The 25,053-nt window shown below is 44.3% G+C and overlaps 1 protein-coding gene across 2 annotated transcripts in view; it reads right to left on the reverse strand.

Moving 5' to 3' along the window:
* The window catches only part of DNAI3 (dynein axonemal intermediate chain 3), a 623,392-nt gene that overhangs the window by 418,077 nt on the left and 180,262 nt on the right, over positions 1–25,053 (reverse strand). For both annotated transcript variants that reach the window (XM_069232274.1, XM_069232273.1), the window contains exons 11-12: positions 21,205–21,294; positions 2,606–2,686 (exon numbers count right to left, since the gene is read on the reverse strand). In XM_069232274.1, coding sequence (XP_069088375.1) covers positions 2,606–2,686; positions 21,205–21,294 — 171 coding nt within the window. The remainder of the gene's footprint in view (positions 1–2,605; positions 2,687–21,204; positions 21,295–25,053) is intronic.

Consider the following 25,053-nt stretch of genomic DNA (forward strand, 5'->3'; position numbering starts at 1 on the left):
GCCATTTTCCTGCACTGACCATGCCAGTGGACTTACTTACTCAAGTCATGCAGTTACTAAACATTCAATGTAGACTTCAGCCAAGCTGGACCTGAATAATTTAAATACTGACAAGCAATCACATCTGCGCTCAAAAAAAGGATAACTGGAGGCCCTAACAGAAATCTTTAATCATTTAAAAGTGGTAGTTCTGATTGTGCTTATATATCTGTCCATGACTCAAAACCCAATAGCTGATTCAGAGAAGAAATCTTTAAAGGGAAGTGCACTGATAGAGGGTTTCAGAGGCAGTGAAGTACATGAACAGCTCTATAAAGAAATGGTGGCTCCAAACTCACATACACCTTTAGCAACAAAGCTGACGCCCTATAGAAAACTTAGGTGCCTTCAGGTAGCTTTTCTTTAACATACTGGTCTTCCTCCCTGTACCTCAAACTCAAAGGATTTTGTAGCATATTACAAAATGGAGAAAGATGTAGGCTCTGGACTGCTCTTCTAGCCAACATTAAGATTCGAGAAAAACTCGAGACACACCATTTTCAATGTGTCTCCCCTCTGAGTTCACCATTCTAGGTACAGAGGACCACAAACCTGGCCTCCAACTTACACTTACACAACTTTGGTTACTATTCAGTTGCCCCATACTCACCTGCGTATACCTCAGCAGGTATCAAACAAACAAAAGGGGTTTGCCCATCTTACCCCACCCTCCTGGGCAAGGATACATAAAAAAATAAATGTTTTGGAATATTGTAGTAAAGTACTTTTGATTGAGTCATAATTCATCTCAGTATTGTATATTTCTATTTGCTTTTTGCCAGTCTCTTTGTAAAGCACTCTGATGCCTGTTAGGCCTTCTGTATGCTACACAAAGCCTCAGAAATAAAAACATGCCATTTTTTGGACCAAACAAAAAAAATCATTCAAATTTTTTTTATATTAGGGGAGCACTGAATTCTACATTACTACATCACCTGAATGCTTTACTTAGCTTGTCTGATAGAAAGGTTCAGAATTTATCTTTGAGTTTTCAGTGCTCTAATAGCATATTTCTTCATGTTTAACAGTATCCCATCATTGTCAAGTTTTTAAAACAAAATAGAGAGGGAGAGAATGTATAAGTATTTGTATGATACTGCAGCACAGTTTGGTATTTCATATTAAGACAGTCCGAACATTTCCATTGCAGATCAGAGTCTGATTCGGTTTTGGAAAGTTATGCTGTCAGTAGCATGCAAGTGTAAGTTCCTATTCACTGTGACTTGGTGGCTGGGTGAGACTGGAGTGCTATACCACGTACCTCATAGTCAATATATGTATATATATAAAAAAATATATATATATATTTTTTTTTTTTTTACACACAAAGCTTGGCATTTAAGGTTGAGTTGGCACCCTGATAGTGTTGCCCACAGTACTTGGTTGGTAGACAGTGTAGAGGGTTATTCGGGGAAGAGCTTGAGAAGTTAAGCCTGTGCTCTTGTTGCAGAAAGAAGCCTGGGTAGGGGACAAGCTGCAGTGAATTAGGAAAAGATCATGTTAATTTTAACAAAACTCCTCTCTGGATCTTCTGTTGGACTGCAAAGATTGGATTATTGCATGAGCTGCATGACGCCCTCTCTGAAAAGTCACTACTATATTTTTCTTTAGACAATACAGTTTGAATAATAACATTTAACTTATAAGTTACCATTTGGTTATTTTGTGTAAAATGTTCAACTGTTCTTTCACCCGATCACCCAAGAGATAGCAGACTCGCTTGCATAATGATTAATGGTAAATTACATTTGCACACACATCTCCGAATAATGTGCACAACGCCACTGCACTGCTGCTCACCAAACAAAATAATTAGAGGGAACATTGCTCATAATCCCTGTGGGAATTTATTATTACATTGTGGAATGTGTGTTTTTAGGAATTCGTTTCCACAGTATTCCAAACCTTTCATTTTCTAATATAATCCAGCATGTAGCTGGGTATGTAATCTTAATCAACATCTCAGTTTTCAGAATACCCACACAGATCCAGATCCGTATCCTGGCAAAACAACTTAACTATTTCAATATTTAGCAGTGTGAACAGCCAACTATATTTTACTCTCCCTAAAACAAATTTAAGTTGGAAATTCAGAGGCAAGCAATGCTTTAAGAAAGAAATACTTGTAAACACATTTTGTACTGACCCATCTACAAAGGAGTAATTCCAGACATTGCAATTTGAAGGTCACCTAGAGTGTAAAAAAAAATCTACAAATTCAGGCGTGTTTCTTTCAGTCTCTACATATAACTCACTACATGGTGGAGCCACTGTTAAAAAAAAAAAAGCCTTTTAGTCATAGCGCAATAGCGCACAGTTGGTGAAAAATATTGAACCACTTGCAAAGTGAATGTCACACCCAGCCGTGTACTTGTTTGGTGCTTTTTAACCCGACTTAACAAATCAGAAATCGGGTTCAAGAAGTAAATGATATTATAAATAAAATGTTTCATTTTTCAACTACATGTGTAAGGCAAGTATGTAACAAAAATCAAGGATAAGTGAATAAAAGGTGCATAATTTTCTCTTATGCATAACTAAATTCAACAAATGACAGTGAGCTAACCTTGGGAGCTGCTGGCTTGATTACACCACTTTTGGCATTGTTCAACTTCTCCTCGTATGCAGAAATATCCCACATCACAATCTATGACAGAAAAAAATACCCCATGAAACAAAGATTTATGCAATACTCAATTCAAGGCACTTAAAACTAAAAAAAAAAAAAAATATTTACCAATAGTAAGATAAAAGACTTACCTATAACTTTGTTTCAGGAGCCGTTTTTTTTTAGCATTCATAGTAAGCATTAAATCTGATTAAATCTGGACACATGCTGATTCCCAGAAAACACATTTATATAGATGTACTTTAAAATATGAAAATAATTGCAAATAACACGCTGCCTATTGGAGGCCATACTTACTGACTTTTGTAACGCAGCTAATCAAATCAAATCAGTCATAAGGAAACATGTATTTGCAGTCCTAGTTCTGCATTGTAGGATTCTTCATCAAAGTCATATATGCTTGAATGATCTCTCATTATCTGTGTGGACCCGGACCAATATGCCATAGATATGTTGCACATAAATATATAACACAGGGGATGAAGAATCCAATCATCAATAGAACACCATGCCATTTAGAAATGACTGGGATGGTATCCCTGCAGTGCTGAGCAGGACGACAGGGTCATTTACCTTCCGGATTCTCAAACCTTTAAGAAATGTAAGATTTTTCAGGGGATGACCTAAAGGAAGCTGAAGGATGAAGGACCTCTCAATTTAAACAAGCATTGGCAAAGCCAATAGGTCTGGTATTGGCCACGAGCCTTCTGACAATTCTTGTTTTGCTTTGTTATCGTTATTGCAAAACATTATTGTTTGGGAATCTGCCAGGCTGTCCTCGGTCAAAACAACAACAACAAATTCTAGAAGGAAAAAACGTTTTTTTGGTCTACAAAAACACATCACCATACTAATCCCTGGCACTAAAGAGAACTACTTTGTGTGTGGATATGTTCCTTGTAAAAGGGCAGTATGCTATAATTCGTAATGAGTCAACCAATGGCCGAAGTGGGCTGAAACACTGCCCCTTATTGCAGGTTGGTGTGGATGGAAAAAATGTGAATTACACCAACCAGAGAATAATGAATTAACTATAGCTAAAACCATAGAAGCAGGGCCACTGGAATTATGAGATTGTGTGGCGATTTTTACATAATTATAGATGTCCTGTATTTGCCACATAGTCCATTATCTGCCGCATAATCAGCAAATTTTTGCAAAAAAATTGTTTCTAGCTAAAGCGGTTCAAAAGTTACTAAAAATGCGGTGTCACACATGGCAGCATAGTGGAAGGCCCTTTGCAAAGCTGCAACCGTGTGCCTGAGACGAGACCAGCTTGCCCGCGGCACCCATGGAGTTAAAGATGGTCAGTACTAAAGATATACAATCAGTACAAATATTGAACACGGCTATAAGTATAAGATCTAGAGTCACATGTACTCCACAAATAGTTGACCAATTAACTTTACAAAATTTTGGCTACTGATGTTATACCTTACTCTTTTTAAAACAAAAGATTACAAATGGCTCAGAGCCTAATAATAATGGATATGGGTACCATGAAGCTTCAGAAGAGAGGGATTTCTCAGCTAATGTTCCACGGTGGCAAGTAGAAAATATGGTAGTTTTAGTGGGTGGAGGTGAAGGCAAGTTCCTTTTTTGACCAGACTAATATGAGCAATAATATGAGCGATGATGACTCCAGGTATTGGAGTCGGCTTGTGGGTGCCCTTAATTATAATCGCCATCTGAGACTCGACCCAAAACTCTGAAGATAATGCAGATTTGAGAGTGAGCTCCTGGAACAAGCTGATCTCTCTTGTGATAGTTAAAATATTAGATCTGTTATGTAACTATAATGCTGACATTATTTGTATCGAGGAAACTTGATTGAACAGTGTGTTTCAAGTTAAAAACTATTATATGCTAAGTTGTCCAGCAGTCCCATCCAACAGGGGCCATGGGGGTGGGGAGATTGCAATTTTATTGTTCAATAATTTTGCCTGGTTTTGTAGACTTCAAATACATTCTTCTAACCTAGCCCAGTGTGTAAGGATTTGGAGAAATATTGGCTAGCTTTTTTGCATCTGACTGAAACCGCTGTCTCTTTTATATTAGAAATTGTTGAACTTGAAAATTGTAAGAACATTGTTTTGGCAGATTTGAATGCAAAAGTGTCCAGTTCTGCAAAAAGAGTTTTTGCAGACTCTGAAAGGGAGGAGGCACTTAATATCTGTCCTGCAATGCTATCAGATAAAAAAAAAAATGGACTTCCGTGGCACAATGCTTCTGGAGCAATCAAGAAAGTTTGAGTACCTAATTGTGAATCGGAGACTTGAGAATGGTATTTTAGCACATACACTGATTTGGGTTTCTTCCCTTATTGGCTATCTGATTGTTTTCTATTCCTTTTTCCCATTACTCAGCAATGTGAATATAATTGACCATTTGTTTAGTGACCATATTAATATAATAAAATATTCTCATTCGACTTGGATTTTCAAGTAGATGGAGTGAGTCCTCGGAATATTAGTGGCAATATAGTGATTTTCAACATAAGAAATAGAAGGACATACTAGAATACTTTAAAATGTATAGATCTAGTGGATAAGATAACTGAAATCACATCTGATATTCACAGTTTGTACCAGGACACACTGATACAATTAATTTGCCAGATGAAAACATTTTTGGGTAAGCTTGACCCCCACGTTGCTAATAGACATTGAAGGTAAACCTCTTCTTTTATACTCTCCTTAAAGATGATGATTACTAGATTAGTATGAGGACAGTATTTGTCTCGGCTGAAAGGGTTGAGAAATTAATCTTTTGAAAAGAAGAAGAGTTTCCCTGATGAAGCTGCATTGTAACTACAAATGGATCGAATTGTGCAAGGCAGTAACAGCCTAAGACACAAATACTTTTTTGATGAATATTGCATATGTATGCGACAACAGAATCCCAAACCCTATTAAAGAAAGGACCTGGATTGATTATATTTCAGAATGATATACATTAAATTCTGGTGTCTCCAGTGCTGTAATATTAATTGCCTACCATTCTACAGCTGAAACTTCCACCTACTTCCCCCCTCGCCAAAGGCAATTGAATGTGTTCTTCAGGGAGCCAGATAGTCTGGTTATGGGACCAGATAAATGCACTATCTCTGTGGCACATCACGATCTCCTGTAAACCAATGTTCCCCTCCAAGAACTCTTCACCCCTTAAACTTCCTGTATTGTTACTCCCCCTGGTTGCACACTTGTGTTTCCTAGCTTATTAGCTCCATCCATCATTACTTATTGCATGTAACTATTAGGCTTATTTTTCCACTTTTCTTGGTTATTGAAGCCATCTGGCATGACCTAATGACTAACGGCTGAGGTTCTTGGTTCCAGCAGTTGGTTATTTTATTCCAAGCATCAATTGCACCTGCATCTGCAAAGGTAAACGTGTTTTCTCCCAGGTTTCCATTGGAACTTTCCAGCCCTTTCATGTGCTCTTCTGGAATAGTCTTCCCATCAGGTATACAGTATAAACCCCGTCTAAACCAGAGTCGGTGCTTGGCCTCGTTCCAGTCCTGTGCAAGCATTTTTCCTGAAATCACCTACTGAGTCACCCAGAAACACCATTTCTTTAGTCTTCCCTGCCTTCCTGTGACCCTCTCATGCTGTCTGTCTACATCTCCTGAGTCTTCACGTCCAGAGATATGATTCTACCTCCTCTTGTAGCTTCTTGCTTTCCAGCTTTCAGCCTTTCTCTGGATTCCAGTTGAATAATCTAAATCTAGAATAAGTACAGATTCTCAGGTTAGTGCGCACTAATCCTTAGTTCAGTTTTGAGAATCATCTAAGACTAAGTTCCTTCAAGGAGGACAATCCGTTCTTGGAAAAAGGACATTATTGTGGTCATTAAGAGTCGCCGCCTGCCAAACTCTTCCCGCCCTCAGACCGCCTGTGCGGCTTGTACCCCTCCGGCCCTAATAGGACTTCACCGCAGTTACTGCAGGTGGAAACAGTGTTTCTGCCCGCCGGCCCTGCAGTGAACAGGGCCTTAACATTGATGGGGCTGTGCATGGGGGCCCCTGCACTGCCCATGCCCAGTGCATGGGCAGTGCAGCGGCCTCAAGGGGCCCCTGAGTCCCCCATTCACACCACCATGGAAAGGCTGGCAGATGGAGACTCCTAATCCCCAGGGCTGTAAGCAGCGCTGCCCTGGAGGATGAGAAGGATGAGAAACCACCGGGACCGTCAGACTGCCGGCTTGCGGCAGCCTGGCGATGTCAGTGGTCTGACCATGGCAGCTCCGCGGTCATAATGTGGCGGTCCCACCACCAGCCTGTTGGCGGTGGGGCTGCCACCGCGAGTCTGGCATCATGCGACTACCAGATTCGTAATGATCACGTATGTGTTCCTAAGTTTAGAAAGTCCTACGCTCTGAACACTTTACCTAGTGGGCTCTGAACTTTATTGGACTCTGGACTGAGGGTCTTCATGTTTGTATTCTTGACAAGTTTTTGTATTGATAACTCGGAAAGACTTTAAGCACAAAATCATGATTTTTTTATTTCAAATAGAACTTTGTTGAAGTGGACTTTCACCAGAATGCCAGAAAACTCTGGTTTTCCTTTGAAATTGTATCTGCTCTCAAGCCTTATTACGATGAAGCCTGTAAGTGTATTGTTATAAATAACTGTTTCAAATACATATGCTAAGAACTGTTAGAAAACTACTCTTCTAGTTGTTTCTAGTGCACTGCACCCTCATCCAAACACAAAGCTGGGGATTACTGATCCTCCAGTGCAGTGTCGCAAGGCAGCAGAAAAGACCCAGTGAAGCAAGACTATCTTTTTCTTATTTTATCCCAACCCACCTTCCCCTCGGAGGCAGTTGTTACTTGATTTCATTCTCTCAGGTGAAATTAAAGGTCCAGCATCGTCTCAGCAGTCAAAATCAGGTGAGTATATAATAGAGTTCAGTTCTTCCTGAATCTTGGGCTGGGAGCATTATTGTTCCACTTTATAGAAGGGCCTGCGAAATTCCCCAAATAACTATAGACGGTTAAGAAGAGTTATGCAGAAAGTATCCTTGAACATCTACAGAATTGGGTAGCCAAAAAAACAAATTTCCAAAGAACAGGCAACTAGCAGGGTTCAGAAAAAAATGTTGCAACTAGATAATATAGCTATGCTACAACTAATAACTGGAAAATATAGAACCGTTTGTGGGCAATTTGTTGATACTGCTTTTATAGAGTTTAGTACAGCGTTCAACTAAGTGGAAAGACAATGTTTATAGAAGAAACTACTGAGTCTAGGAACACCTGTGAACCTTTAAAGATTATAACTGTGCATTTGACCACCTGTTGTCAAATATACAAGAGGGTGACCACAGCCTTTCGACTAGGGTACCTACTTACTATGGTCTGAAACAGGGTTGTCTGCTGGCACCGCTATTGATCTTGCTTTATAAATTTGACTTGCCAATGACTTCAAATAATTGTATTGACCATGCACCAAAAAAGGAGATCACATGATTACGAGGCTCAATGTTTTCCGTATGGTTTCTGGACTACTTTTTCCTCTTTGCTTCGCAGGCAACGTGATCTCGCTGGGCAGTAGTCGCATGCTTTGCATGAGATTCATCCTTTTACATAGATAACTGCACTTTTGCTGGTAACATAGATAATTGCCCTTTTGCCGATACGTTTCACTGCAAGCCAACTTCTGTTCTGTTTGTTTGCTTTGCACTCATGGTGGCCGTCGGCTCGCTTATGTGGAACGGTTTTACTTTTCATTTTCAGTTTATGTGGCAAAAACAGTCCGATTAGGAGTTTACGATGCAAACAGCTCTAACTCGAGATAAGCGCAACCCATTGCACTGCAAATGCTTGTTTCATTTATTGACTATTCATTGTTTACAAGTTATTCCTACACTTTTATAGGCTGTTGAAATAGCTGAAGTGAATTTTTTTTTATTTCTGGACTTAATAGAGGGTAAACTCCCATGCAAAATGAATGACTTGAACACATTAATGTTTGCATTTTTGGAGAGGTTTATGAATTTCTACTGAAATGCATTAACTGTTTGGATTATGCTATATGAACCTCATACGAGTTCAAAAAATCATAATAAACGGAAGGAAGCAAATAAGGAAGGAAAGAAAGAAGAATTATTAAAGAGGGAATGAAATAAAGGAGAAAGAAAAAAGTAAAGAGAGGATAACAATACAGAACAGTTTTAAATGAGCTCAATCGGATCTGGTATGATGCGCAGAGGTTTTAAGAGTTGGGCAAAGTGGGCAATTGCCCAGAGCTCCCACCCTCCAAAGAGCCCATGGGAAAGTAAACTTTCTCTGTATCTTCCATCTGTATATTTCTCCAACACATCTTTTAACATATTATTCAATATTTTTTGGCATCAAAGTGTTTGTGTTAGTAGGAAATGAAGAATAAAACAAAGTGGTGCCGTACAAGGCCCCCTAAAGAATCTGTTGCCCAGGGCCACCATAATCCTTAAAATTACACTGTTATGCTGTGAAATAACAGGTGTCGGAAACGCAAAACATGTCAAAATGAATTTACAACAGAAGGTCCTGCTATCACACTAGGCTCTAAACAAAAAGACCACACTAACGTAATTATTATAAAGTAAACACAAAAATATGGCACTGGAAGGAACTAGCTTGTGTGCAGATGTGCTCCTTGTGAGAGAGCAAAATGATGTCATTCAAAGTGAAGTTAACCAGTGGCTTAAGAAGGCTCACCAACTGCTCCTTGTAGGTAGTGGGCAGAAGCAAAATGCGAATGACCCAAAAACAGACAAATGGATGAAGAGAGGTGGCTGAAAGCCCCTAGATGTAAGTAAATTATACTGTATATATTATGATAAAATCAAAAGGTCTTGGCTAACATCATACCTAAAACAAGCATTGGTAAATGCATTAGGTTTTGCCTATGTGATTAATATTTTTTTTTGTCGTTAGTTGTAGCTTGGTGAATAGTTGTGTAATATAAGTTAATAAAAATGTCTGTCAAGTGTTATGACTTGTTTTTTAATAAAGGCAATATAGCGCTTTTGTTTCCATTTACTTTCAATTCCATTGGCATTTAGGTGTTAGGCTCCAGATGACCCAGACAAGGTGATACTTGAATAAAAACCAGCAGGATCCCAGTACTTTCCAGCATTGATGGTGAACAACAATTATCAAGACCTCATTAAGAATATCCTATAAGCCAAAGGTAATACTGCTGATATTGCATTAACGTCTGAACATGTAGGGTTCTGCAAAAACAATAATTACTACCGCACAGGTATAAAACATTAAATTAAGTCTAAAAAGCCACACAAAGTGACAGGTGAAACCTAACACGCACAGAGCAAGCACTGTGCAGGTGAAACCTAAAAAAAAGTAATCTGATGTACCAAGGTGAAATGCTTCTGCTTATTAAATATATGTTTTGAAAACACCTCACTATATTCTATCATGATATTTGTTGCACTATTAACGTGATATTTTTAGGGTTCAGCTTGTGCTCTTGGAGTCGACTCTTGCTAGGCTCTTTGAGTAAAGCATCCTGAAAAGTTCCCCATTCTATCAGACAGGAGAAAAGCGGGATACAAACAAAAGAAATGCCAAGGCAGTTCAGATTACATAAACATAACAGGAAACAAAACAAAAAATTCTACAAATACTACTACCATGCACTGTGTCACCCGATACGTCTAGTCTGTTTTCCACAAAAGTTTCTAAGTGTTTGTTCCTCTAAAGCTTGTTGGCCAGGTATTGAAAAAGACACCACTGGCCTTTTTTCCATGTGGTTGCTTTGCCTTAAGCTGGTCGACTAGGTTCATGAACTGCAGAAAATGGTTCAGTGCCTCACACAGGAGTTTGCAGACGCTGCAGTGCAGGTTTGGGAGTATGCTTGAAGTTGGGGGTGTGTGTGTCTGCATGTATGCGGAGGGGAGAGGGGTATGTCGGGGTGTGTGTATTGGGATGCATGTGAGTGGGGGTGTATGTGTGCAAGTGCGTGGAGGAGGGGGGGGCGGGCAAGTGTGCGGTTGGGGGAGGGGGCTGTGAGCATGTATGTGTATGCCGAGGAGGGAGTGTGTATATGTATGCATGCGTGGAGGGGATGGAGGTGTGCATGTATGCGAAGGCGGTGTGAATGATTGTGGAGGGGGTTGGGGGCGTGAATGATTGCAGAGGGGTGGCTTATGTGTGAGTGGGAGGGGTGTATGTCAGCGTGAGAGCAGGTGAGGATGTTCGTATGGATACTTTGCAATGGGAGATGTTTGGAAGTGTGTGGACGGGCGGGGGTTGTTTGCATGTGAGTGGACGTGTTAGGGGGCGTGTGCCGGTGCCAGGAATGGTCGCCGGATACGTACCACCAGGATTTTCATGGCGGGTCGACCGCCGCGAGGAGCCTGGCGGTTCGCTGCCTCCCAATTCAGCTGGCGGCCTTAGGCCTGCCTCCAGCCCAGAGGAGCTCACTGCCAGACGTGTCAGTGTGACTGCACCGGCATGCCAGCTGCGTTGTCGTGGTTTGCAGTGGTCTTTACCGCCGGGTCCGTGGCGGTTAGACCACCGCCGCAAGTTTGGTGGTTTTGGGACTGCCAAGCCTATAAGGAGGGCCCCAGTCTGGTAAACCGCTTTGGGTCCTTAGGATGGCCCAATCAATAGTTCCATCCAAAGCTCTTAAAAAATTCTAGTGAATGAGTGATTACGTGGTATTCGCCTATGGCTCAGTAGTGCGAGGGATGTGCTGTCAGGTTGTGCTACTATGCACTGAACTTTGGGATGGGAGGATAGGAAACCGGGCCTTAAATAAAACTAACAATAGGCACAGCAACATCTCACTCAAAAAATACATTATACATAATAAGATTCCCATAAAACTGCAGATTCATACCTACATTATTTCTGTGACACAGCTGCACTAGAAACATTTAGCAAAACCTCAAATTAAAGTGCGTGTGTGCAGTATGTACCTACCTTCCTCTGTTTTCAACACTTACACCTACAACAAACCATGTAACTGAAAATTAACTATAAAATAAAAGGCAGAACCCAGCAAAGGAGCCTCAACAAGAAACGTCCAGCTGTTCACTTATTGAAAGTACTGGAATTTGTACACAAGCAACGTGTTGATCAAGTTACATGGAGGCAGGCCTAAAGGGCAGTTAAAGAAAGAATCCCAGGCACAGTGCAGGAGGGCTAGACATTAGTAAGAGGAGTTAAGAGGAATTAGTAGGTTGTGCATCCGCTGCCGAGATCTTTGTGCAAACAGCAGCTACCAGGTTCGATTCCCAGGAACTCTGTCACAATCATGTTACAAAAGAGGAACAAATGCTAGATATATTCTTCGGAGCACACTGTATAGGCCAGAATCCCTACAGGGGGACACAAGAGGCATGCACTCTGCCTAAATGTGGTTTTGGTATTCTAAATGAGAATATTGTATCTATGACCTACCTGATAGTGAATATGTGGTAGTGGTGAAAAGACCTACTGTATGGGGTAAAGCGGCAGATGATCTATATAGTATGCAAACTATGTCAGTGGCTCATATGCTTCCTTTCAGGTCAACAACAAGACTAGAGACTGTAGCAAAACAAGGCAGAGGTCCCAAAATAGCACATTCGGACACAAGGATGAAGGGACGCCATGTCAGCAAAATGTTTAAAAAGTTTGTCGAAAGCACATGGCTAGTGGAAGGATATTAGTGGCCAGCCACTAGCCATCGCTGGAAACAATACTTTGTCAAAGCTCCTCGGAGCAGCCAAAGCCGAGGAAAGTAGACAGGAAATGGCGTGACAAGCTGCTGCTGACCAGTGACCAGAAAGAAAATGAAAGTGACAAGCAAAGCTACCAATGGTAAGTAATGTGTGGGCTGTGTGAGGGGTGTAAGACCCTTCTAAGATTTTTTGTTTATCACAAAAGATTTTGCAAACACAGCGTGCAAGCAGGCATGTGCAGGTGAAACCTAAAAATAGGAAAAAACATACTTAAACCAGCCAACAAACTCCCTAAAATATCACCATGTGACTGACAAGAGTTTCTTCTTTCTATTGAAGATAGGCCCACAGGAATCGGGACCTAGTGCATTATTAAGTTAGGGTTGACTTGTGATTGGGTAATGTATGCATAGTGAGCACAGTGGAAGGGATATGTTTGCTCAATTTTCCTCTGGTGTAGCTATGTTAACAGGGAGTAATCAAGAGTGGTATGGGAGATTTGCTTCCCAACTCCACACCTGTCTAGGAGAGAAGAACAACAGAGCAAAAAATTGTATGGCTTTTTTGCTGTAAAATGAACCTATGAGACAATGTTGTGCAATGCAAACATACAGACCCCATAAGTGAACAACAGCTGATTAGAAAGAAAAACTAAAGGCTTTCTAGGAAAATGCCACTGTTGGCATGGTCACCTCCCACTTTTTGCCTAGTGCTAATGCCAGCTTTGATTGGAAGTGTGCTGGGACCCTGTTAACCAGTCCCCAGAACCAGTGTTCTTTCCCTAAAACTGTATCTTTGTTTCCACAATTGGCACAGCCCTGGCACACAGTTCGGTCCCTTGTAAAAGGTACCCCTGGTACCAAGGGCTCTGTGGCCAGGGAAGGTCCCTAAGGGCTGCAGCATGTTTTATGCCACTCTCAGGGACCCCTCACTCAGTACATGCACACTGCTTTGCAGCTTGTGTGTGCTGGTGGGGAGAAAAGACAAAGTCACCATGGCACTCCCCTCAGAGTGCCATGCCTACAAAGCACTGCCTGTGGCATAGGTAAGTCACCCCTCTAGCAGGCCTTACAGCCCTAAGGCAGGGTGCACTGTACCACAGTTGAGGGCATAGCTGCATGAGCACTATGCCCCAATAGTGTCTAAGTCCATTCTTAGACATTGTAGGTGCAGGGTATCCATACTGAGTATATTGTCTGGGAGTTTGTTATTACGAACTCCACAGCACCATAATGGTTACATTCAATACTGGGAAGTTTGGTATCAAACTTCTCAGCACAATAAACCCACACTGATGCCAGTGTGGGATTTAATGAGAAATGAGCACAGATGGCATCTCAGAGATGCCCCCTGTATGTTAGCCCAACTGTTGTGCAAGGCTGACCGGTCTGTGCCAGCCTGCCACTTCCAGACAAGTTTCTGACCACATGGGGTGAGAGCCTTTGTTCATTCTGTGGTCAGAAACAAAGCCTGTCCTGGGTGCAGGTGCTTCACACCTCACCAAGCAGGAACTGTAACACCTGGCGATGAGCCTCAAAGGCTCAAGCCTGGTGTTACTATGCCCCAGGACACTCCAGCTAGTGGATATGCCCACCCCCCGGACAAGCCCCCACTTTTTGGAGGCAAGTCCAGGGGGATAATGATGAAAACAAGGAGAAGTTACCCCCCCCAGCCAGATCCACCCCTAAGGTCACCAGAGCTGAAGTGGCCCCCTCCTTGAGAAATCCTCCATCTTGATTTGGAGGATTAGAACCAATAGGGATAGAGATGTGCTTCCCTCGCCAGAGGGAGTGGACACATGCAGGGTGTAGCCACCCTCAAGGACAGTGGCCATTGGCTACTGCCCTCTGACCCTAAAACACCTCAAAATTTAGTATTATGGGCGACCCTGAGCCCAGCTCTTCAGATTACTGATGTCCACACAAGAAGGAAGGATGAGCTGAAAACCCCGTAGAGAAGAAAAGGAGATGACAACTGACTTGACCCCAGCCCTAGCAGCCTGTCTCCTGCTTCAAAGACCCTGCAACCGAAAAGCGATGGGTTCTGCAGGACCAGTGACCCCTGAAAAGCCTCCAGGGGCCTGCCTGCCTGCATCACCGAGGACCAAGAACTCCCATGGGCAGCGGCTTTGCTTAACAAGAAGAAAAGACATCCATCTTTAAAAGGACTCCCACCTCACTCCAGAAGCAAAGACCCCAACACTCTGCACCCGACGCCCCCGGCCCGTGTCCAGAGAAACCAACTACCCAGAGAGGACCCCCAGGCGACTCCAACGACGTGTCCACCCTGGGCTGACCTCCATGCACCCCCACAACGATGCCTGCAGAGGCAATCCCGAGGACCCCCCTGACTGCGACTGCCTGGGACGATGATATCAGACACCCGCAGCCCCCAGGCCTGTGAGAAACTGACCACCAGTGCAGCAACAACCAGCAGGCGGCCCTCACCCTTGCTCAGTCAGTGGCTTGCCCGAGAGGCCCCCCTCTGCCCTGCCTTTAGCGCCTAAGTGACCCCTGGGTCCCTCCATTGAGTTCTATTGAGAACCAAACACCCTGCTTCCCCACTGCACCCAGCCTCCCCGTGCCGCTGAAGGTGTAGTTTGTGTGCCTACTTGGGGCCACTTCAGTACTGCTCCAAACACCCCTGGTCTGCCCTCCGACAATGCGGGTACTTACCTGCAAGCAGACTGGAACCGGAATACCCCCTGTCTCCAGGTGCCCATGTTATTTTGGCTCCTGTTTGACCTCTGCACCTGACAGGCCCTGTGTTGATGGTGCTGGGTGGACTATCTATACCCCGGAGATTGAACCCGATTGAATCCGTAAGTGTGGTACTTACCTCTAAAACTGTACTGTACTTACCTCCCCCAGGAACTGTTGAAAATTGCAGTCTCCACTTTTAAAATAGCTTTTTGCCATTTTAGTAAAAACTGTGTACAATATTGAATCTATTCAAAGTATCAACTATTACTATGCAAAGCACCTTTCATTTAATGTACCTACCTGCTAAATGAATGTTGTGGTTCTAAAAATAAATTAACAAAATAATATTTTTCTGTATAAAAACCTATTGGCCTGGAGTTAATTCATTTAGGGGGTCATTTCAACCCTGGCGGACGGTGTTAAAGCGGCGGTAAGACCGCCAACAGGCTGGCCGTCTTTTTTTTTTAGTATTATGACCATGGCGGTTACCGCCATGGTCATCCGTCGCTTCCCCGTTCCGCCCGCTGGGCTGGAGACCTGGGTCTCCAGCCCGGCGCCCGTGACAATACCGCCACCGGTATTGTGACCCGGCTTACCGCCGTGGATTTCCAGCGGTAGTAACCGCCATGAAATCCATGGCGGTAAGCACTATTAGTGCCAGGGAATTCCTTCCCTGGCACTGATAGGGGTCTCCGGCACACCCCACCCCAACTCCCTCACCTACCCCCCCACCACCCCTGCCACCCTCCAAAGGTGGCAGGGCCCCCTCCCCACCCCGACCCCCGACATTACCTTACACTTACACATCCGACACGTATGCAGGCACCACCAACACACATACACGCACACACACCGACATACATGCCAACATCCACACACACAGTCAGACACGCACACCCACATTCAAACATACACGCACACATCCATACAGACACACATACAGGCACGCACACATTTCCGAAACACGCAACACCCCCGCAAGCATACACGCACTCACACACCCCCCCTACATACACAGACGCACACCCTCATGCACCCACACAACACACAACACCCCCCTCCCCTAACGGACGATCGACTTATCTGTTCCGTCGATCCTCCGGGAGGGGACGGGAGCCATGGGAACAGCTCCGCCAACACCACACCGACAACAGAACACCGCCGCGCAGAATCACAGGACGTGATTAGCTCGGCGGTGTTCTGTTGGCGTGGCGGTGGAGGTGGAGCAACCTCCACTTCCCCGCCGCCCACAAGTATGGCTGTTGGCGGCTCTCCGTTGGAAAAACGACAGAGGGCAGCCAACGGTCATAATACGCCGAGCGGCAAACCGCCACTACTGGCGGTCTTTCGCACGGCGGTCCGTCGGCGGTCTTCTTAAAAGACCGCGAGGTTGTAATGACCGCCTTAGTGTGTGTTTTCACTTTTTGCTTGTGTGTGTACAACAGATGCTAAACACTACCCTCCGATAAGCCTAACTGCTCGACCACACTACCACAAATAGAGCATTAGTATTATCTATTATTGCCCTGGACTCTGTGCACACTGTGGGCCTCATTCCTACTCTGGCGGGTGGCGGTCGCCGCCCGCCAGGCGGGAACCGCCATATGGGCGCTCCGCGGTCGAAAGACCGCTGGGGCCATTCCGACCTTCCCGCTGGGCCGGCGGGCGCTAGCATTGTTAGCGCCCGCCGGCCCAGCGGGAAGGCGGCCTGCAACACTGAAGCCGGCTCCGAATGGAGCCGGCGGTGTTGCAGGTGTGCGACGGGTGCAGTTGCACCCGTCGCGCTTTTCACTGTCTGCTAAGCAGACAGTGAAAAGCATGCTGGGGCCCTGTGGCATGGGCAGTGGCATGGGCAGTGCAGGGGCCCCCAGGGGCCCCAGGACACCCGTTCCCGCCAGCCTGTTCCTGGCGGTGAAAACCGCCAGAAACAGGCTGGCGGGAAGGGGGTCTCCCCCAGCCGGGGGAAATCCGGCGGGAAACCGCCGGACCCGGTTTTCTGACCGCGGCTTTACCGCCGCGGTCAGAATGGGCCAGGAAGCACCGCCAGCCTGTTGGCGGTGCTTCCGTCATTCGCGGCCTTGGCGGTTTTTACCGCCAGGGTCGGAATGACCCCCTGTATCTCAATTTGATATAGTATATACCAAGCCAGCTTACTACAGGCTTGTTGGAAATTGGGTTTCTGGTTGGCTAGGATATCCTCCTCAGCCAGGCAGAACCCACCATGTTAACCAGGGCAAGTAAGTTATACACCAAAGATAACCTATGCTCACCCTCTGATAGCTTGGAGCCAAACAGGCAGGCTTATCATTGGAGGCAATGTGTAAAATGTTTGCACAGCACACTCACACCAGTAACACAATGAATACACCACAAAAGACTCCACACATGATTATATAATTTTTTTCTTCTAATTTGTATATATCACATAAGACCAAAACCAAAATAAATCATGAATATTTTGCATATGATGTAATTACTAACATAGTACTAGTTGTCCTGGTAATGCAAATGTCAAAAAAGGAGAATACAGCAGTTGGGTTAGAAACCACATGAATCACGATCTATAACCATAGATACATAGATCACCACATATATACCTTGCAAGCTATAGTTTCTATGCTGGTAGAAAAAACATATACACTGTGCAGGGTGTATCCTCTACAGCCACAGGCCACATGATTGGAGGGTGGGGAGAGTCCCATGCCTCGTGAGCTATGCGCGGTCATTGTCTCCATGGGGCATAAAGCCCAACCTCAAAAAAGGCTTGACCCAGAGGCCAAGGCTGGTAGACATTTACAAAGTGTGTCCCTTCGACATAAGTGTGGTAACCCTCAACATTTCCACCGGCCCACTCAAGCTCAGAATGTCCCCAGAGATGTGCCCCATGCGCGGAGGGCACACACACTCAAAATGTTAGCAGGGAGACTTTGCTGGGTCTAGTTGAGTTGGTTGTAGTGGATTGCTTAAATTAGTAGCCAAGGGCATCAAAAGAGATCGGTTGAGCATTGATCCATAAATACAGCCAAGTAGTCAGTTGAGCATAGTTCCATATACACAGCCAACACGTGTTTCATCACAACAGGTGACTTTTTCAAGGCTGCACAACATACATAGAGATGTAGTTGCCCAGTCCAAATATATCAAAATAGAGGATGATAGCATAGTGTTTGCACGTGTGAATTCACTTGATAAGGCATGCGTCCATAATTAAGTGAAGGACGGGTGAGGGAAAGCTCAAATCTGCACAAAGTGGCTTTTAAATAAGGCAATCTAACCAGATTAACCTGTGAAAATTAGCAAGAGCCACCTCATAGAGTGTGCTCACCACATAGCAGTGTCTTGATATCTGTCACAAAGTGAGTAAACCATAACACCATCACTGGTGAATTAGGAATTATGTGCTCAGAAAGCAAATGAAGGTGTATGAGGGGGTAGTAGTAAGACAGTAGTGCCTCCTTAAGTAGACATGCTCGGAAGAAATTAAACGTCCGTTAAAAGAAGGGAATTAACAAAAAAAAATGTAATCAAAAGATCCACATAATAAGAGGTAAGTTGAGTGTAAAAGAGACCAAACCATGCATCTGGAACTCACCTATAAGACGACACAGTAAGTAAGGAAGTAAGTAAGGTCATTCAATAGTAAAATGAACAGGGTGAAGGGTAAACCCTGTTTATCAAGACCGTAGTAAGTCTCATTCCTATGGTGAAGAGAGTAAAAAAGAAAAAAGAAAGAAAGAAAAAAAGGTTGGCGTCAGAACAGGTCAGGAAAAATCAGGTGTAGTCAGAAAGGGGCGGATAATACTGCCACATAAATGAATGTACATTGGCAAATAATGTACTCCTGGCTGACTTTGCTGGGTCCCCTGCTCATAAATAAAGAAAGGTACCCGGCCGCAAATGCGTACTGCTGCCGTGACCTGCAAATAGGTGGCAATCAGCCCTCTCCTACGTCGGGCTGCCAGCAAAGGAGCAGAGGCGACTTGTTCTACTTTATGGGTCCCACCCAGTACCTGGCAAGCTCAGGGTTGGCGCGAGTCATCCTCGGGCTACCACTCGAAAGAGAGAGCAGCCTTCATGAGTCTTCGGCACAGCGTTCACTCCTCAGCATTGAAGCTTCACCAGCATTGAGGGCCTTGCAAGGGGGGTTTCGGACAGTCAGCAATGTCGCTTCTCGGCAGGGGTGGGTGTCACACAAGAGCACTTCTCTCCCTGTGTTGTACATCACGATCACTTCACTGGGGGATGAACTCACACTGCTTTTCTGAGGGAATAGGGAAAGCTCATCACGCACTTTATGAAAGTCAGTAAAAGTGCTCTCATGTGCCATGTTGTAAAATACAGGGAGCAGTCCTCCACGACACACTGTACTCTCTGGAGAACACCCAGGCTAGCACATCAGGCAGGTTGCTATGTACCAGCCCCTTCTACAGCCCAGAAATCAGTAGGCAACAGACCAGCACAACAGAGCAGGTAGTCCAGATGGTGGTTTCTCCTGGTAGCACAGCAGTCCTCTGGCAATGTGCAACCTGTAAAACCTAATTAGACCAGAGTCAGGGAGCGGGCTTGCAGCTGGGCAACAATAGAAAGGCAATTCAGTGAGTCCTTTAGGCCACCAAGAAAGTTGTAGCCAGCAGGGCAACAGCGGAAGAGCAGTCCTGATGAGCCCTTTGAACTGAGCAGCAGTCCTTCTGACAGAGGTTCGGTTTCAGTTCCAAAAGTGCTCTGCACACATCAGGTCAGAGCCCCTGTACTGATACTCATAAATGCCTTTAATGTTGGGAGTGACTTCAAAGGAACCCTTTTATGTGCACAACAACCCCTTTCAAACCCAGCCCTGGCTCCAGACATCATCAGAGGTAAATTAGCCCTTTATGTGAGAGCAAGACACAACCTATTGGCATATAAGTGTGAACGACTTCTCCCTCTCCCTGTCCGGGAAGCCTATCAGTATGCAGATGAATGTAGATGTATCCCCTGCCACACCCAGGCCTTCTTGTGTTGTGCTGTCTGGACAGTAAGCACAAAGTGTAGCTGTCAATCAGCCACAGTCGTAGATTGGAGCCAGGCTGCAAAACACATGGAGTTTTAAACACAGAGAAATGCTCACTTCCTAAATGTGGCATTTCTAAAATAGTAATGTAAAATCCAACTACACCAGTTAGCAGGATTTTTCACTACAGTTCCAAACATACCAAACATGGCAATGCTACTCCTTTCAGATCAGAAATTACCACATGCAAGCATGTAAGCGAATTCCCAATGCTAACCTATGAGAGGAGCAGCCCTCACAGTAGTGAAACACTAAATTGGGTGTTTGTTACTACTATGACATGCAAAACATAAAAGTACATGTTCTACCTTTTACTTACACATCACCCTGACCCTAGGGCTAGTTAGGGCTTATCTTTAGGGGTGACCTATGTGTAATGAAAGGGGAGTTTAGACCTTGGCAAGTAGTTTGAAATGCCATGTCAAGGTGGCAGTAAACTCCACAAGCAGGCACTGCAGTGGTAGGCCAGAGACAGGTTTGAAAGGCTACTTCTGTGAGTGGTACAATCAACGCTATAGGCCCACTAGTACCATTTATTTTAATTACAAGCCCTGGGTATATTGTATACCACTTTACAAGGAACTTCCAAGTGAATTAAGCAAGCCAGGTGGAAGCCAATTGTACCATGTTTTACGGGAGAGAGCACATGCACTTTAACACTGATTAGCAGTGGCAAAGTGCTCAGAATCCTAAAGCCAACAAAAAAGGGTCAGAAAAAAGGTTTGGAGTAACCCTGCAAAACGGGCCAGGTCCAACAAGGCTACAGATATCACTCGATATTTTAGTTAAAGCATAACGCTGACTGTAGAAATTCAAGATACAGTGGATGGCAAAAGGGAAGCGACTAAATAGCAACTACTGATGTGTATTGTCTGCCTTCCAACTATAATGATAGCTGGGTTTAGAATTAGGGGACAGCCCATAAGTTATAAAGCTAAAAGAGGCACAATATTTTGCAGAGCATTGTGACATTGTTGACGCTTCATAAATTGACATAAATCACTGCGTTCTGCCTCTCCTTTGACTTAAACCAATGTCTGAAAAGAATACTGTAAAGCGGAATGGAAGGGCACAGAGTAAGAAATGGTAAAACAAATGTCAACTCACCTGCCCGTTCATGCAACCTCCAGCTATAATGTTGGCATCAGTTGGACAGAACTTAAAGCAGCAGATTTCTTCAGGGCACTCGAGCATCAGCTAAAGAGACACGTTAGACAAGTAACACGCATTGTTATGATAAGAAGTTGTGCAGGATGAATTACAGAAACAAACATCTTCAGAATGTATGCAAAGTTTATAATAATGTAGTGATAAATATATCTGTGTGCCTGTGCCGGCCTAAGAACAAAGAGCAGGGGGCTGCATAGAGCCATATCAGGCAAGGGAAAACCTCAGTTTCAATGAAGCCCATGATAAAGTGATCCTGGCAATCAGATGCCCCAGTATAATAATATTATGCACACTCTCAGGCAGTCTCAACCATCCATCTCATCTCTCTTGCCTTACTTCTCATCTTCTATCTCACCCACTCTAACTGTCTCACACTACTGTTATCTCTCTCTAATTATGTGCACATATCTCACCCACTATTACAGTTCTATCTTACCTATTTTTAACTCTGATCTCACTCAATTAAACTTTTCCCTCCTCTCTCTACTGCTCTCACAACCTCACCTTTCCATCACTCTCACTCTACCTCTACATTTCTATTTTTCTGTCTCCTCTCTCTACCTCAACTTTCTTGCTCCCTCGTTCCTTTCTCTGCACCTCACTGATATTTCCATTGCTTCCATCTACTTCACCTCCCACCACCATCTGATTACCTTATCAAACTATTTATCAATCCATCTCTCTATACCCCCCATTTCTACTTATCTCTCTTGTAAATCTCTATATCTGAACACCCTTGCTCACCTTTCTCTCAATACATCATTTTTTTCTATGTCATATTTTGTTAACTGCCTCGCATCTTTATAACCTCTCTCAAAACGTAACTTTTCAATTTACCTCACCATTTAATCACAATCTCACTTCTCCACCCCACCTCTCTTTCCTCTACCTCACCTCTCTCATGATCTTTCATCTTTCTTGCTGCTACTCTTCCTCATCCACTACCTTGGTTGCTCTATTAATACCTCCTCAGGTCCCCTTCTATCTCGCTCATTCCTTTTTACATCTGCTGTTTCCTATCACCTTTCCCACCTCACCTTTCTATACATTTCTCTTTATACATCTCTGTATTTCACAATGTATCGCTACCCTTATATCAACTTCTTTGTCTCTCTACTTCAACTTCTCTCTCTAGATTTCAAATCTCATTCTAACCTTCTCTACGATTATGCAACCTTTGTCTCCATCTTTGTCTCTCTACTTCAACTTCTCTCTCTAGATTTCAAATCTCATTTTAACCTTCTCTACGATTATGCAACCTTTCTCTCCATCTGACTGTCATCTTTAGTTGACCTACCTCTCTTCTCATTTTGCCCCTCTCTGTTTCTCACCTATATTTAGCTACCTTGCATTAGTCCATACTTCTCTTACTATTTCTCCACTCCTCCTGTCTAGTTCTACCTCTTTATGCCTCTACTTAACTATAACCTCTTACTAAATTCCCTCACTCTCCACGCCATCACTTTGTGCAGCCCATAGCTCAACCTCTGTAAGTCTCCTTCTCTTGACCTCACTCTTAAACCGTTATCTCTCTACCGACTTTCCCCACTTTCTAATACTCTCTACATTTCCTTTCTTTCTTAACCTTGCCTCACTTGTATGTCACCTAATGTTAGCCTCTTAAGAGAGAAAGCCCCTTCACTGTGTTTATTTCATTGTGCAATACACGCAAATGCAATTGTTTGCTTAGAACTGTTTATTCCTAATACATGTTAAAACTAAAAGTTCAGGGGCGGGGGGGGACCAAGCTGAAGACGATGAAGGATGTTAGAGTGGCAGCGATTACCCTGCTTGCGAAGTTAAGCCTACCGATGAGTTGCTGTTGCTTGCCTAGTGTTGCTTTTTTTTGTTACCTATAGCAAGTCAATGATATGCTTTAGCTTGGAGACCTTGGTTTGTGGTAGCCTGCAGACCCCATCCACCGTGTCCAGCCCTGTCCCCAGGATTGAGAGGCGTGATGTCAGACCCTCAGTCTTCTCTACTGCCAGCGGCACAACTAGATCCTTGGCCAGCGCCGTAAATGCCTTTAGCAAGTCTGCACACTCTGTGGTGCCCACCCTCCGGATAAACAGGAAGTCATTTAAGTAATGTGTGGCACAGCCTTTCCTACATCTCTCGTTCAGTGGCCATTCCAGGAATGAACTAAAGGTTTCGAGGTACGTGCAGGAAATGGTGCATCCCATTGGCAGACATTCGCTGAAATGGAATTCAACATCGAGCTGGAATCCCAGTAGGTGGTAGCTGTTAAGGTGGATTGGTAGAAGTTGAAAGGCTGACTCTATGTCCGTTTAAGCCAACAATGCGCCTTTCCCTGCAGCTCTGATCCAATCCACGGCATTGTACACTGATGAGTAGGATTCCGAGCAGCTGTTGTGGTCAAGGCCTTCATTCATCGACTCACCGGGAGTGTAGCACAGGTGATGAATTAACCTAAACTTGCCCTTTTCCTTCTTGGGGACCACCACCAAGGGAGACGCCACAAAGTTGTACAATGGAAACATGAACCGTGGGTTTGAAGGGACCTTGTTTTCACTTTAAATGTGTGGCGCTTTAAATTGCGTGCCTCGCGTTTCCCTCTGCGCGTTTGCCATTGGGAACCTCTGCCGTAGTCTTGCGCTCATCTGCCACGCTTAACAGAATTGTTGGCTGCCTGTTTTCTCCAGTCTGGCCTCCTTCCTTTGTGCCGCTGACGGATGCCCGGAGGGCCAGAGGAGAATAGCGTGCTCGCTCAACCAGCAAAAAGCCGAAGTCTGTCCCTGAAAGCGAATCCCAGGAGCGGCAGGTTCTTCCGGCAGGCTCCTCTCACGTCGATCCTGGGTCACCTGGGTAACAACATGAAACAAAGCTGAAGGTCTCCAACGTGGGGTGAGCGTTCAGTGCCTCCCTTTTCTCAGAGATTGGAGCTCTATGATTGCTGGCTTGAAAGAATGCCCACCAATCCCAAGGGCTCCGTTTCCCAGGTTTGTGGCTTGCTGCCCCCGCCCTAGGGAGTCGTTATCTGGGGGACTACATATGGTCCGCCTTGCAGAATGGCCCGCTTCGGTTTGCCTCTGGTTGTGCCTGTGGCATTTGGAGGGGCACTTTTAACCCACCTCCCCCATCTCTATCAGATAAGGTGGACACTAAGGGCAGTTCTGAGACAAGGGGACCTCCCCCCGGGCCCTTAGACCACTGGCAGATCTCTATGGGGCTTGCCCCACCCCTTAACTTTGGTTTGGTCCACTCACCAAATGAACGCCACAAGACTCTGTGAAGAGGGACGGGCCAAAGAGTTCACATTTTTTCTGATTATACTACTTAGGTGCAATATAAAAGACAGAGTTTTATCAAAGTGAAGCAAGGGTTGAAATCACTGGTTATGTTGTATGGTCTAATTTAACCCACAAAGCTCTGTATAATGGCAGATGTTAATCCTTTTTCTTCATCTCTCAGGACAATGTCTGGACATGGCTAGAATCTAAAGGTCACAATATTGTATCTATCTGAAAACAACTGGAGAAAGGCCCAAAGAGGCGGGCCAGACCACACAGCCTTCACAGATCAACAAGGGCTCCCACAAAAGAGCAGGCTGCCACTTTGAGGGATGACTTAATGGAAGACATTCAGGTGAAGAGTATGTCACCTCAACAGTGGACAGCTAGTGATTTTCATATGGTGGAGAAGGGTTTGGAATCATCCTTCTCAAGGGTTGGGACCTACGCCAACAATGGGCCCACCTGTTATTCTGATGATGACGGATAACATTGTCTAAAATAACAATATATTGCTGACATCTGGGTGTGAAGT

This window comes from Pleurodeles waltl, chromosome 4_2 (genome assembly GCF_031143425.1).
Source record: "Pleurodeles waltl isolate 20211129_DDA chromosome 4_2, aPleWal1.hap1.20221129, whole genome shotgun sequence".
NCBI classification, from domain to species: domain Eukaryota; kingdom Metazoa; phylum Chordata; class Amphibia; order Caudata; family Salamandridae; genus Pleurodeles; species Pleurodeles waltl.